The following is a 14366-nucleotide window of genomic DNA, read 5'->3' as shown; positions in this document are numbered from 1 at the left end:
CTAAGAAATTTTGAGTCTTCTGCTTGCCTGGTATTTTGTTTTCCTTGATGTGTATCATGTTCAGTGTGAATGCTTGTATGTTCAGTGTTTGTTAAATGTTTATATTCTAGTGATCTTAAACTTGGGGTTTGTATGTATCCCTCCAAAGGAGACAGTATAATTCCCTAGTGAAATCCGTTTCCTGGAAAAATCTTTGCCTTTGATAGCAAAGTCTTAATTTGTTTACTGGTATAGACATTGCAATAAAATTAGCTTGTTAATTCCTGCTCTTCATATGAAGGAAAGCAATCATTTAAGTGTACGAATTGTGAAAGTGTATCTGCCAGGGACACTAGTAAGAGATACAGAAGCTACAGAAGTTCTCTCAATGCAAGGTAATTCAAAGCTAAAGCAGTAAGTAGTCACAGTAAGTACTTACAGTAATAAGTAAAGTATGAGCTTCTCAGATTAGAACTGCATGACACCAAGTATCTTCTAAAGGATGTGTGGTAATTCCCCCTTGCCACCTATTTCAGGTTCTTGTCAAAACCTGAAGTGAAAATCTCAGATTTTCTATTATTTTAACCCACACATAACCTCTGAGGAGATAAAGGATGGTCTAAGATTAAAACACAGTAGATCATCGGATCTATTTCAGCTTGTTTTGCTGTAGAATTCCTGTGTAGTCTCAAGTAAATTACCCAGTGTGCTGCAACAACTTCCCCTTTTCTCTGAAGTGTGGTTAAAAGAACTGACCTGCTGTACCACAGTGCTCTGAAGCACCAGAGGAAAAATAAGCACCAAACACTACTCATGCAGTTGAAAGACAGAAAATAGAATCAGCCCTGATTATGTATTCTAAATGTGCAGTGTCCTTTGAAATTGTAAGAAGGTCTGTACCTGACCTTGCTGCAGAACAGAGTCCACAAATTAAGGGATATCATTGGAAATCATTCCTTAACACTGTGATGTAGGCAGCTGAAAGACCTGGAACATCAGCTATTAATTCACATTCAGTTGTTGATCCTGATGATCATTTATCATATCCCAGAATGGGCTGTAAATATTTTTTCTGAGTGCTAAAGATCAGGGAGATTAAAAAAACTATTCTTTTTTACTGCAAAAAGAATCCATAGCAAATAAACAAGTTTGTTGATCAATATCAATAGGGTAACTTTTTGATTAAATACCTATGCATGTATCCTCATCTCTGTAAATGTAAAAATATATTTCTCCCCTGCATTAACTTTTTCCCTATGTTTAGAAAACCTGTATCAGAGTATCAGAATGTGTTGCTCTGTGCTTGAATTCTGTTTGCCCTAATGGCTTTTAGAAACAGCAGTACTGAAATTTGGTAGAGTCCCTTCCCACATCCTCTGTCAGTAGAATGGGCATGGATATTCTTCAAGCCATCTTTTTCAGTGCTGGCTGTTCTAATTTTACACTGCATTATGGAAACATATGAAATATAGAAACAACTTCAATGCAGTTACCAAACAAAATACCAACAGCAGTGAAATGTACAAAAATAATAAAAATAATAGTAATGCAGAAAGCATATGCATTACTGTTAACACAAGCACTGACTTTTCCTGCATCCTTCTCTTGGTGTGCCTTGTTGAATACCACTGGCCTCGTAATGGTAGTTCTCTCCTTTGTGACTGCCTACACAGTTACCACAATCCCACAGAAACTAATTTTTCAATGGCACAGTTATGATTTCTAATATAAATATTCCCTGCTGTAATCAAAGATTTTTTCATTTTTTTAATAGTAATTGTATTTCAATATTATTACTAAAGCAATTCAGTGTCACAACAGATGTTTCCACATTTGGTTTTCTATAGTGCAGTGTATCTTTGCACATAATTCCTAATTCATTGATTGTAATGGAAACCCCAGAAACCTAGTGTATAAATAAAATATAATGTTATTTATCTCTTTGCAGCTGGATCCTGAAGCTAGTGTTGTTCTCAAAGAACTTCAGGTGAAACTTAGCAATGTATTGGATGAACTCAGTGTAACGTATGCTGCAAGGTAACAAACCCATTTTACTGCAAACCTTAGAGGAATATTCCTGCTCAAAAATCTCCCTCGTTGATGAAGTCTGGGTGGTTATTTGGATGTCCTGAGGCATGGCTTGCTTCTGCCCTGATGGAGTGGTGTGAATTTGTGTGTGTATGTGTTTAGACTCTGAAACAAATAAAAGCAACCTCGCTTTAAAGACAACTGAACATCATCTGTGAGCGTGAACATGTTACAGAGGTGAGGCTGATGGCTTTTGTTCTGCTTTTTGGGAAGCAAAGTCACTGGGGTTTTTTGCCTGATGCTATGTTAAACTTTCCTCTCTGACCATGTTTATGTTACTTCCTGAGACTGACAGCTTTTTCCAAGTGGCCTGCTTCAACCAGGGATGTCTGCCTGTGTTTAGTCTGCTTCAAGTGGTCATTGTGAATGGCCTTCTTGGGTCATTTGCTTGCCTGTGGCTCTTCAAAAATCGTCTACTGAGCCTTACTCTCAAAACCTTTCATTAATCAGAGTGCACACTGCAGTCCTGAATGTGTATGGTGCTGTGCCAGCAGTGCTTGTGGTATAAGAAGTAGCAAGTTACTTTTGCTTCAAATTAGAAAGAAATCTAAGAGAGAGGGATTAGTGCTATAGTGGTGCTCATTAAGCAAAGTCTGTAGTTGCTTATTTAATCCATTGATGGGCAGTCTGGGTGGACAGTCTGCTTTTTCCTGTGTGCTTACTTTGCTGTATTGTCTTGCTGTACTTTTGCTCCCAGGCTCTGCTTCTCGGATCATTGACAGTGCATGAATATTATTTCTTTCCAGGGCTTCTTTCTGAATGAGCCAACTAGGTTTCTGCAACAGCAAACCCAGAATAGCTCAGTGTAGGATATGCTCCAGCTAGCTAGAACATTCCTCATGGGTCAGTTTACTGCTTGGGTCTGTGAGGTTAACAATGTTGGAAAGATGTCTAACGTCAAGAAAGGCAATGCATTATTTTGGCTTTTGTTGGAGGGACTGGTCCAAAGAATTTCATGAGCAGTTTCTCTAGCTGCCTCATGTAGATTTTATCTAGGGCTTTAAAGCGTGTAGGTAAGTGTACTTCCAAGTGCATTTGGAAGAGTTTCTGATTTTTCCAGTGATTTCATATGGAGGTTTGTGTTCTCTTTTTACAATTAGTTATGTCACTGAACAACCAATTGTTTCTTTTCTCTCACAGTAAATTCTCTTCCACTTTCCTCAAGTTAATCTTTGCTATTTATCTTTTCAGCTTAACAGGCCCCATATATTTTTGGCCTCTGTTTTGCATTTCTGTTCATAAACTAATCCTAAACCATTTCAATCCAGCACAAATCAACCCATAAACCAAATTACTGTGTGTGCAGAGACTCTTCCTGCCTCTGAGCTGGTGACTGATTAAGTGCTGTTCTGCTTTGTGTCAATATGTTGTCCAAAGATTATCACATCAATAGCACTTTAAGACTGTCAGACGCTCAACCAGATCAGTTAGGAAACAGTTTTCAGAAAAGCTGAGCAGATACAAACTTGAGGAGGAAGAATGTGTTCACAGTCACCTTGAAGTGAAAAAGATTCCTCCCAGGAGGAAGAGTCTGAGTGCTTCAAAGCAAGGGGGCTTTTTGCAAAAGGATATTTTAAACAGTCCAAGTGTTTAGTTGCAAAGAAGTAACAATCCTTCTGAAGGCACTGACTGTGTGAAATCTGGAAAAAGTTAAATTGAGCCAAATAGGGCAGAATCAGTAGGAGTTTTTGATTTTACCTCTGGAAGAATATCAAAGCTTGGTTGCTATTAACCATCAAGAGAAAAATTATTTATCATCACCTGTTTGTATCATCCTTTTACACCAAAAATAAAATCGTGAGAAGTTGTTCCTAGCTGGCAGGCAATCACATCTAACCTATAGATTCTGATACATCTGTTGCTTTCAGAAGATAAATATTTGGCACATCTACAAGGCTATGAAAATTGTGGCAGGGAAAAGATCAAAACATGGCATCGATTATTTATATGAGCTATGATCCTCAATAGAACTTATTTTCAGACAGTAACACCACAGTACCTTCAATTCTGAACATTGCATCATTGCAGAAAATATTTAAGTCTTGTTGAGGAACCTGATGCAAAATCATCATTGTTGATTTCTCTCCCAGAATTCTTTCATTCTCCTTTTTTTTTCTCATCCTGTAGTTTCCAATTTGTTATTGAAGACTGTGTAAGACAAATGAGCAATGAACTGAATCAAATGAGAGGAAATGGGAATGCAGCAGCCAATAAGAACAGTGCAGCCATTGACGCTGAGATTGTGCTTCGGCCTCTCATGGATTCCCTGGACACAACGTGAGTGTGGCAGACTGGATTGGGTGCCAGGCTGGGAACTGGATGCTGCAGTTAGGCACACTTGGTTTTACTCTGAAACCTGGAAGCACTTTACAGATACCTGGAAGCACTCTGTAGTATTTTTATTATTTCTAGTATTCACTGTGTGCAGAATCCCATGCCTAACCTGTTTACTTACACTGAGCAATTTTTACATAAGCTCCAGGCTTGTCTTTCCATGTCTTGTCATGTTTTGAGTCATTGAAAATGAGCCAGTGCACGGTCTCTCCTCCACAGGCTGTTATGAAGACTATGCTGAAAAAAAAAGAACAAAAGTAATTCCTACACTGAATTATCTGGCATTTGTTCTAGGCTTGTACCCAATGTCCCACTGCTTATTGATATGCACTTCTGTGTCACCAAAAACCAGGTCATCATCTAAAAAGCAGCTTGATTTTTTTTTTCATTTGGTAAAATGCTAAGTTTTGAGAGGATCCTGCAAACCCATTCTGGCTTCTGTAAGTAAGCAGAACTTATGCTATCATCATTCAGCAGTGACACATTCTGAAAGGCCATGTCCAGCACAGGCACATCTGTAAGCACATTGGTGTCCTTGGTGCTTGTCAAACAGCAGTGGCCATTTGTTGGAAGTGGCTGTGAGGACAAGCAGCCTGGCACTAACCCTGTACTTGAGGTCTCCAGTCACAAGTTACACACCCCTTTGGTTCCTTAGGCAGGTTTTCCCCAGCCAAAAATTTTCAAAGTAAAGATGGAAAAGGTGCCCTAAAAATTTAATTTTACTGTAAGTAATAGATAGCAAGATTCCTCAGACATGTCAGTATATAGAAATAAATGCTTCCAAACAGTAGCTGTGAATTTGCATTAGCTGTCAGCAACCAGTTCCACATCCCAGTAGAAATACAAAGCAAGAGAGACAGTTGCTCTTATTTTTAAGACATAAACAAATTATATACTAAAACTTTAATTTAGGGGTGTGGGAGTGCTAAATTGTATCATCCATCAAACTTTTAACTCATCATGATTTTGCATTTTCAATAAATATGCATCAGTGATATACTAAGCATTAAATTAGATAGAGGAGATTTATATAAGTTTGTAATCTGCAAGTCTTTTTGCCAAAAATATTTACTGATAATATAGCAAAATAATTTAGCTACTAAGAAATTTTTATTACTAGAGAAAAGATAAACTTTAATGGCTATTAATGTGAGCATGATAGAACACCTCTGAAGCCATAATGCTGGTTTTGGTGACTGTTTTGTGGTTTTGTTTTATTCCAGTTTAAGTGTCTCTGCAAAAATCTGTGAGAAGACAGTTCTGAAACGGGTTTTGAAAGAGCTCTGGAAGTTAGTCTTAAACAAAATAGAAAAACAGATTGTGCTTCCACCACTGACAGACCAAACCGTAAGTGTTCCAGAGCAATTCTCAGTTGATACAAAGGACTGTAATAATTGCCTGAGCAGGTGTTGCCAAGGGGTCTGACACTATCCTGTTCTGTACCCTGCCCACAGGGAGTAACACCTGCTTTGCAGACAGTGTTGCTCTCTGGTGTCTCAGTCGTGGAGCCAGCTTGCTCTTAGCCAGTGAGGAAGACTTCACTCCTTCATTTACTGCCTCATCCAAATCAGAGCATTTTCTATGAATGCAGGCATGTAAAAGAATGCACTCTTGTGCTCTCATACAAGGGGTTTCGTTTAAATCCGATTTCTCTCTCGGCTTCACTGTGCACAGTAACATGAAGAGTGTTCCTTGCCCTTCCTAGTCACATCAGAAATTCCATCACTTCCATTTTTGTAGGTTTGAAAAAGCCAGGGATGCCTCATCCCATCCTCCAGCCCTGCCTGTTGTGCCATTCCTCATCTTGAGGCAGCACTTAATTAACATCAGGAAGCTTCAGCCAATTATAGCAGTAAAGATTTGGGGGACTTTAATTGCAGCCTTGAAAGGAGGTCCTCTTTGGGCAGAGCTGCATTTCCAGCCTGCTGAGAGGGAAGGGAGCTGTCCTTACAGAAAGTGGTGCTGCACTGGAGCCTCTTGTGGGCCATGGCCTGATGTGAACCCTGATGGCTGAGCCGAGGGAAACAGTGAAATCCTCCTGTCAAAGGATCACCAAAGAGAGCCTGGCTTCAGGGCCTTTTCATAACCGCTTTTTTTTTTTTTTTTTTTTTTTGAGGGGTTGGGATAATATAACTGTTAATTCTTCTTTTATTCAATCTTGTTTAAAATAAATTGACCATCTTATGACAAGTTAATTGTGCTGTTGCCACAGTGTGCCTTTGGCAACTTTGCTGTTGCACATCCTATGGTGCCACTTCAGCTGCTAAAAAGCTGTTGGTCAGGGTCCATAAGTTAAAGGCAAATCATTAAATCTTACTATAATGTATTGAAGATGCATGAAAGAATATTGCTGGACAGGCAGGAAAAGCTCTCATAGAAAATGTATAAATAGTGCAGAGATAAAAATGAAATTACCTGAACTATTGAAAATTCTAGAGTAGAGCTGATCTTGGTCAGGACTCCAGTCACTGAATTTGTTTATATTTACTGTCATGACCTTGTTAACTAGGTATAATTAAAAACAACCTCTCTTTCAATAAGTTTCAAATTTAGATTTCTGAGATCTTTAAATTGCTTTTCAAACTTTTCAGTACAAATTTTATCTGTAAATACATAGGTAGCATTTCAGTTGGGTAACTGTATTACCCAGCATTACATCATCTATTAGGAGCATTTATTAGCTTTATGCAGGATCAATTATTCATAGGACAATACATTCAGAGGGGAGTTTCTTAGTGGTACCCTCTATATAGAGTGTTTTTGGTAGGCATTGTGAACTATTCCATTTATTTTGATACTTTTGTTTACTATTGAACACATAATTAAAGAAAATCACTGAAAAGTAGGATACTGTGAGAGATTTTCTAGCCCTGAATATTTCTTTCTGTTTGAGGTTGAGAGGCACAGGCATTCAGAAACAGGGTTTATTTATTTCACAAATTATATATATATATACATACACGTATTTATCTTACCTTTCTTGCTACTAAAAATAATGAAGATTTAAACTGTAGTTCTATATTACATTTTCTTCAATTGAAGCATATAGAAAGCAAAATTATTTTTGGAAAATGAAACTCTTTGGAACAGAAAGTCTAATGAAAAATTAGTCCAGTCTAAGTTGGACCTTTTTTTATGAAATCCACATAATCAGAACTATGTCTTCCTGAGCTGCCATGTAACTGCAGTGGTAGTTATGTTGCTTGGAGTATTGTGATAAAGGATGTGAGCATGGAATTACAGTAGGATTCTGAATGTCTGAGACAAATATGTAGGCATTGGCCTTTGGTGTCATGCCAGGATTTGGCTATTGTAAAATTTTCAAAGTATGCTTTAACTTCATAACATTTCAATATCTTTTCTTTAGAAAAGGGCTCTGGCTCACAGTACACCATTGTGCTGTGCTTTACTCAGCTGAGGATTCCCCCTACACAGGCTTTTGCAGGTTCCTCCGGGCTGCTCCCTTCCCAGCATGATTGTTCACATTAGCACAGCACCTGAGAGCTGCACTTATGGACAAACATCTCACTGACACACACTGAGAACAATCACAGCCTTTGCTTTCAGTATTAAACACAAAATGAGACAGCAGGAAGGAGAACACAAAACCACTCTCAGCAGAAAGTGCAATATTTGTATCAGCTATAGAATACTGGAGGGAATCTTGCTGCAGGCATTCAAGCACTTGGCCTTATGAACTGAATGAAAATGTGTCTCCTGTGCAACTGAAACTTTTATTTAGCTTTGCAAAACGATGACTTTGGCCAGTGTCCTAGCAGAAAATAAGATTGTGTTGACATAAAAAGCAAACATGCTGTCGTGAGTCTGTTTCCTTAATTTTCAATGTGATTACAGGGGCCCCAGATGATATTCAGTGCAGCCAAAGATCTTGGACAACTGTCAAAACTCAAGGTAATGGAGCCAGATGAAGCTGTGACTGGCTTGCACTAACAAAAAAAGGAGGAAATATTAATGACTGTGAGACCAAACCTCATGCTCCTTCTTGTTCTTATGTAGTATAATAAGATTGAATATGACAGTAACTACTCAGAGGTGAATAATTATTGTACAGTTTCATCAAAACCAAGTTATGAATAGAAGACTCTATGCTTATATGGTAAGTGATCACTACATGAGTCAAGAAGCCATCAGTCCCATATTGCACAACCAGGCCTTCTGAGCATTACACATCACAAAAAAAAAAAAAAAAAAAAAAAAAAAAAAAAAAAAAACCACAAAAACCACTTTGCTTCTGGATAAGCCCTTGAGGTGAGAATACCAGCAATTTTCTTTCTGTGGACTGTTTATATGCATTGAAATATACTATGTACGTCTGCAGTACAGGGCTGCAGGGCTGGAGTCCACTTGATGGACAGCAGAGATGTTTGATAGTGATGTCAGTTGTTTGCCAGTCAATTCTGCAATCAGGATTTAAGATTTGTACAGAAATGTGGTATTTGGGGCCTCTATGAATGATTATTCAGTTTGCTAGAGGACTTAAAAATTACCTAAGTAAATCACTGACTGCTTATTTAGACAAAGATTTAACAGGAGTGTAGTCACTCTATGTCTAACATGTTCTAATAGGAATCCTTCTTTTTTTAAAACATAGGGCATTAACAAACATCTGTTAAACTGTCATGTTTATTATTAAATTACTTTATATCATCCAATATCATTATTTTAAGTTAAATTTTAACCTTTCCCCCATCCCCCAAAACAGAGAAATAATGCATCCTAGTAAAAGAAGTAATGCTCAGTATTAACCAGTGAATCTGGTTCTCTACAGTTTGTGATTTCAGGAAACAACACAATTGCTCTAGGTTATAATTTGTTGTGAAAGGCTTCTGAATTAATCCCTGTTAATCATAGTCCTTGGGGGGCATTTGGTGGATGTTTGTTTGTTTTGCAAAGAACAGATACTCACAGTATTATCTCTCTAAAACCAAGTGCACTCTTGTGTCGCTTGCAGGACCACGTGATCCGCGAGGAAGCCAAAAGCCTGACCCTGCGGCAGTGCGCAATAATGGACGTGGCCCTCGTTACCATCAAGGTACAGCTTCGTGTCTTTCCTGCTCTGTGCTGCAATGTCCAACAATCACTGATTGGTTTTAGATAAAAGACTGGAGATTTTCATACAGTCTTCATGGAGTTGGTTTCTGAAGTTAAAAGAAGTCATTAGGAATATTTATTATATTATTAATTAACATATTATTTAATTTGCTTATCAGTCTTTTTCACATTGGCCTGGATCATTAGTTGGTGTAAATAGCTTTAAAGCAATCAGTTTCAAGAATAACAGCATATTTTCCTGTCTGCTGGGAAGGGACAGCACATCAGGAAGGCAAGAAGGCAGCTACTGAAGTATAAAATTGAAGATATAAGTAAGAGGAAATACTTATGATCAAGTGTTTTGCAATAAAACAGTCTCTAAGGCAAGCAAAAAGTAACAGAGGGAGCTCCCAATTGCCATTTTTTGTATTTGTAGTGGAGACAATTAATTACAAATGTAATTTGACATTTCTTGCAGAAATAAAAATAATTGGGAGTTAGTAATGTTGTGGAAGCAAATTGAACAAATTGAAAAATGGAACAAATTGAAGTATGCTCCCAAAGTAAGCTGCATGAAGTATGTGAATCTAATAATTTTCTAAACACATAAAAGCTGGGAAAAACATAAACTCTAACTTTGCCTAAATTTCCAATGCTTAAACTCTTACAGATGGAGAGATAGATGTTGACCATTTTACTAAAAATGTCTAGATTTGGAGGGAAAAGATTAAATAGGGAAAATCTCTTTGTTAATTCAGGATCCTTGTGTCTGTGTGCTAAGTTATACGAGTTAATTCATAGCATTCATTAACTGAGCTAAAGAAAGCTTCCTGAGAAACCATTTTCAAATTGTAAGGCAATGACTGTGTTCATTATAACTGCCTGCTGTACTTGCAAGCTGATATGGCAAAATCATTTCCAAAATACTGAACAAATAACCTTGATCATGCAGAAATTGGGTTTACACTGGTAGAAAGTTAAAAAAGGAAAACTTTATGAGTTAACTCAAGAAAAAAAGGCTGCTAAGTTTGTTTTGGAATGCAGTTCATATGTTTAATGATCAAAATATAGATTTTTTTGGTAATGCTTAGTAAATACAGCTTATTTAAAAGCAAAAATCATGGCTGCTCAGATAAGAATAGGAGAAGTGTAAAAAAAGCATGTGGTGTGTGTTCAGAAATTGGGTAGCTGATTATGGTAAGGAAGGGTTTTGCAGGGAGGAGTATCTCCACTTACAGTCTTTATTTTTCCTTTCATTTAATTCACTGAGAATCAATCATAATTTAATAGTGGATGGTGTTATTAATCCTTTGACAAATATAAATTAAAGTAATATTTTTTAATCTTGAATATATATAGCATATCATCAATCTTCGTATTATGTAAAAAGAACCATAGCAATTTATATAACTATTTAATATTTTTCAGATTAATTTGCAATTTACAGTTATGAGAAGTGGCTTTCTGGCCTCATTTATCTGAGGCTGAGTTCTCTGCTACCTCATTATGCCAGCCCAGAGACAATGTCCATTGATAATACTGTCCCAGTTCTCTGTACACCCAGAGACCCTCTACAAAGAGAAAGCAGCACCCAAAGAGGCTTGTGTGGCACTTGGCAGCTTTGGGCTGACACTGCAGTGGCTCCAGCACTTGACATCTGCCCCTTTCATTTGTCAGTGTGACTTTGAAATCTCTTGTGCCACCTACAAACCTACAGAGAGGAGCAAGAGTAGCAGGGGAGTTATTTTAAGTTATACATCTCTAAGGAGCAGGGCAATAACTGACCCAGCTGAATCTGTAAAACCCTGTTTACTCATTATTTTTCTATATTCAGTTCCATACTGTAATGATAGGTTCACACTGCTGCTTTGCTTGCAAAATTTACCATTTATGGGAAAAACAAAAAAAATTAGTTAAAAACTCAGGACAATAAGGGTCAGGTGTCTTTGTTTCTTTATATGACTATTAGCTTTCATGGAGCTTCCAGCCATGTGCAGCTGCTGCTGCAGATAATATTTTACTGGGAGAGACAACTTCAAAAAAATCCCAGTAATTGTCAAACTAGCAGGAAATATTAACAGATTTTAACACTTGCTTATAAACTGATTATGACTCTTAGTGAAATCATGACTAAACTCAATTAAGATGAGAGGGTTTTTGGAACATATTGTATCAAATAATTTGCTTGGAAAGATAGATTTATTCAGAACCTTTTAAACTGACCCTAACTGTCCCCATAGTATTAAAACAATGTAAAATGTTGCAGCCTAATGACTTCAAATCCCCTGTTTTGCTCCGACAGATATTTTTTTCCCTTTAACAGTCAGTAGACAGCAATACAGAAATGTAAATAATTGTTATGAAACATTTATGTTTCATCTCCTGCAGAATCTTGAGAAGTGGAAGATGAAATGTGTGCACTAAATGCAAAGGGCATATGTGGACTGTAGGTCTGAGCTGTCCAGATAAGCTGGGATACAGCATTTAGTGGAGATGTGTGTATGTGAACTGGAATGTAGATATTGCATTTATTCCTTTGGCAACACTGCAAAAAGGCAGGGAGAGTAAATTCTGCTTACAGTCCCCAAGACTCCCTGTACAGAGTGGACCAATAGTGCATCTCATCAAGTAGTCATTATGTCCTGAAAAACATTGTTTATTTTTACTAATTAGCCATTAATGGGAGCTTTATTGATCTTGAGATCTAGAACTGTAATGGAGGTTGCAAAATGCTTTGCAAGGTGTTTGAACAAAATGAAAGTATGTAGCACATTTATCTTTTCATTGTGGCCAACATGTATTAATTCATCAAACACTGTCCTGTACAAAACTTCAGGAAAAATTCTTCTTTGTGGGAGGAAAAAGGGAAGAATCTGTCCCCTAATTTTTCTGAACTCAGCTTTGGGATTGAAAACATGACATATTTATACATATGTTTTATATATATATAGTTCACATAGTCAGCATGGCATCAAAGTCATAAGCATATTTGTTTTTCCAAATCTAGCTGTGCCCGTAGAACCAGAAGTCCTTTTCTCACACTGCTTCTCAGAAATCTTACACTCTGGAGTAGTCTCTCTAAAATATTTTAAACAGTTCCCTTTTCCCCCAAAAGTAATATATCCTTTATATTTTACAAGCACTGGCTGGTAAACATGTCTTCATTTGAGAGGGGTTTGTGATGTTTGGGGTTTTTAGATAAAGAATTAAAACTCATTCCACTCTCTGGAACCTAAAAAAATGCTTCAACTATTTCCCAGTTTGGCAAATTAATATTTCAGATCATGAAGACCAAAAGCAAAATTTTGTCTATTTCTTCCCTTTATGCTTAATTTTTTTACCTTTGTAAAGAAGCTTTGTACTAGAGATTATGACAGTTATCTGAAATGCTATAATAAATGTAGACATGCCTGTTGCTACTTCCAAACATTCATTTAAGAAATGTACTTGAAGTTGTATGTCTGTAACTGAGGCCTTTTTTTTTTTCCTCTGTGAACAACCATATTTGTTTTTCATTTTAGCAATACTTCCATGCTGGAGGAAGTGGGCTAAAAAAGAATTTCCTGGAGAAGAGCCCAGACCTGCAGTCCCTCAAATACGCTCTCAGCCTTTACACACAGACTACTGACGCCCTGATAAAGAAGTTTATAGCCACACAAACTTCTCAAAGTAAGTCATCTGCAAGGGACACAAATGCATCCTGTTATATTTTAAATGTTCTAAATTGTTGATTGCAGATTACATTCTCTACCCCCTGTGGTATTTTAGAGTTTATTGACACAAATTTGCCCATGTGATGTTATTGCTGTTATCCCTTCTCTAATGCTGTTGTTGGGGCTTACCTGAGGGCAGTTCCTTTAGGGGCTTGTGACTGCACAGGAAGAACAATCCCTGAGCTCTGGGGCCACACTGAGAACCAGGGTTATTTGTAGGAGAACTGCACACATCATATTCCAAGCTGAATGTTTTCTTCATTCTGAAAACTGCAAATTTTTGCATCATAGTAATCTTTACTAGATTTCTTCTGAATGTAATGAGCATTTGTAAAAAATGACCTGCCTGCCACTTCTTGTCTTTTGGAAAGAACACAATTTACTGATATAATGAATTATGCTGCTCCAGCTCATAAGAATCAGAAAGTTTTAATTGGACCGTAAAGCTGGAAATAAATTGCTTTTACTTCTGAAGTACAATATGTTACTCACAGTATAAAAAATATGAAACATGAGTTTTGCAGCTTGCCCCAAGATTATTTCTGAGGAATTCTTTCCTAAGCTGTTTCCATATTAAAACTGAGATCTGTCTTAGTAACTAATATATTAAAAATGCAAAAATAGCTATAAAACTCTTATATGTAGGCAGTAGAGTCCTTTTTTCCTTCCTCTCAAAAAATAAAAATTAGCAATATGGATTCAAGCAGAAAATATTTACTTACTTTTAGGTGCATTTTGCTTTTCTTTAACACATACCTTCATTGTAGCTTCAGGAGGAAAAAAATAGTTAAGGTGTAGCCATAAGTGATCTTTTATAAATCCTGAGCCACAAAATTGCATTTTCTTATTTTCATCATGATTTCAGCCTGAGGTCTGTGCTCATTTCTGTGCACACATTACCATGCCTATATTTGCACACCAGTATTGTTAGAAATGTAGCCACTGGGAATGAAACTTAAGTGACTCAAAACTTTTCATTATCCTTTAATGCCTCATTTAAAATAACTAAATCCTCATCTATTATGATTTCCAGCCTCACAGCTATAACTGTATTATTAGCTTTTAGTTAAAATGACTCTGTTTGCAAATCAGAAATCTTCTCTGGAATATAATTAGATACTTGGCCTATCTTTTTCACATTGCCAATCCATAATCAATAGACAGTTGGATATAATTTTAAGCTCAAAGCAACAGAAAGAA

At 37.0% G+C, this 14366-nt stretch overlaps 1 protein-coding gene across 1 annotated transcript in view; it reads left to right on the top strand.

The window, feature by feature from the left end:
* The window catches only part of UNC13C (unc-13 homolog C), a 133301-nt gene that overhangs the window by 108879 nt on the left and 10056 nt on the right, over positions 1 to 14366 (top strand). The window contains exons 25-30 of the mRNA XM_030955466.1: positions 1928 to 2016; positions 4195 to 4344; positions 5625 to 5748; positions 8257 to 8313; positions 9374 to 9454; positions 12975 to 13122. Of these exons, the coding sequence (XP_030811326.1) occupies positions 1928 to 2016; positions 4195 to 4344; positions 5625 to 5748; positions 8257 to 8313; positions 9374 to 9454; positions 12975 to 13122 (649 nt within the window). The remainder of the gene's footprint in view (positions 1 to 1927; positions 2017 to 4194; positions 4345 to 5624; positions 5749 to 8256; positions 8314 to 9373; positions 9455 to 12974; positions 13123 to 14366) is intronic.

The sequence above is a fragment of the Camarhynchus parvulus genome, chromosome 10 (assembly GCF_901933205.1).
Source record: "Camarhynchus parvulus chromosome 10, STF_HiC, whole genome shotgun sequence".
NCBI classification, from domain to species: Eukaryota; Metazoa; Chordata; class Aves; order Passeriformes; family Thraupidae; genus Camarhynchus; species Camarhynchus parvulus.
This window is presented reverse-complemented; position numbering and strand designations above follow the sequence as displayed.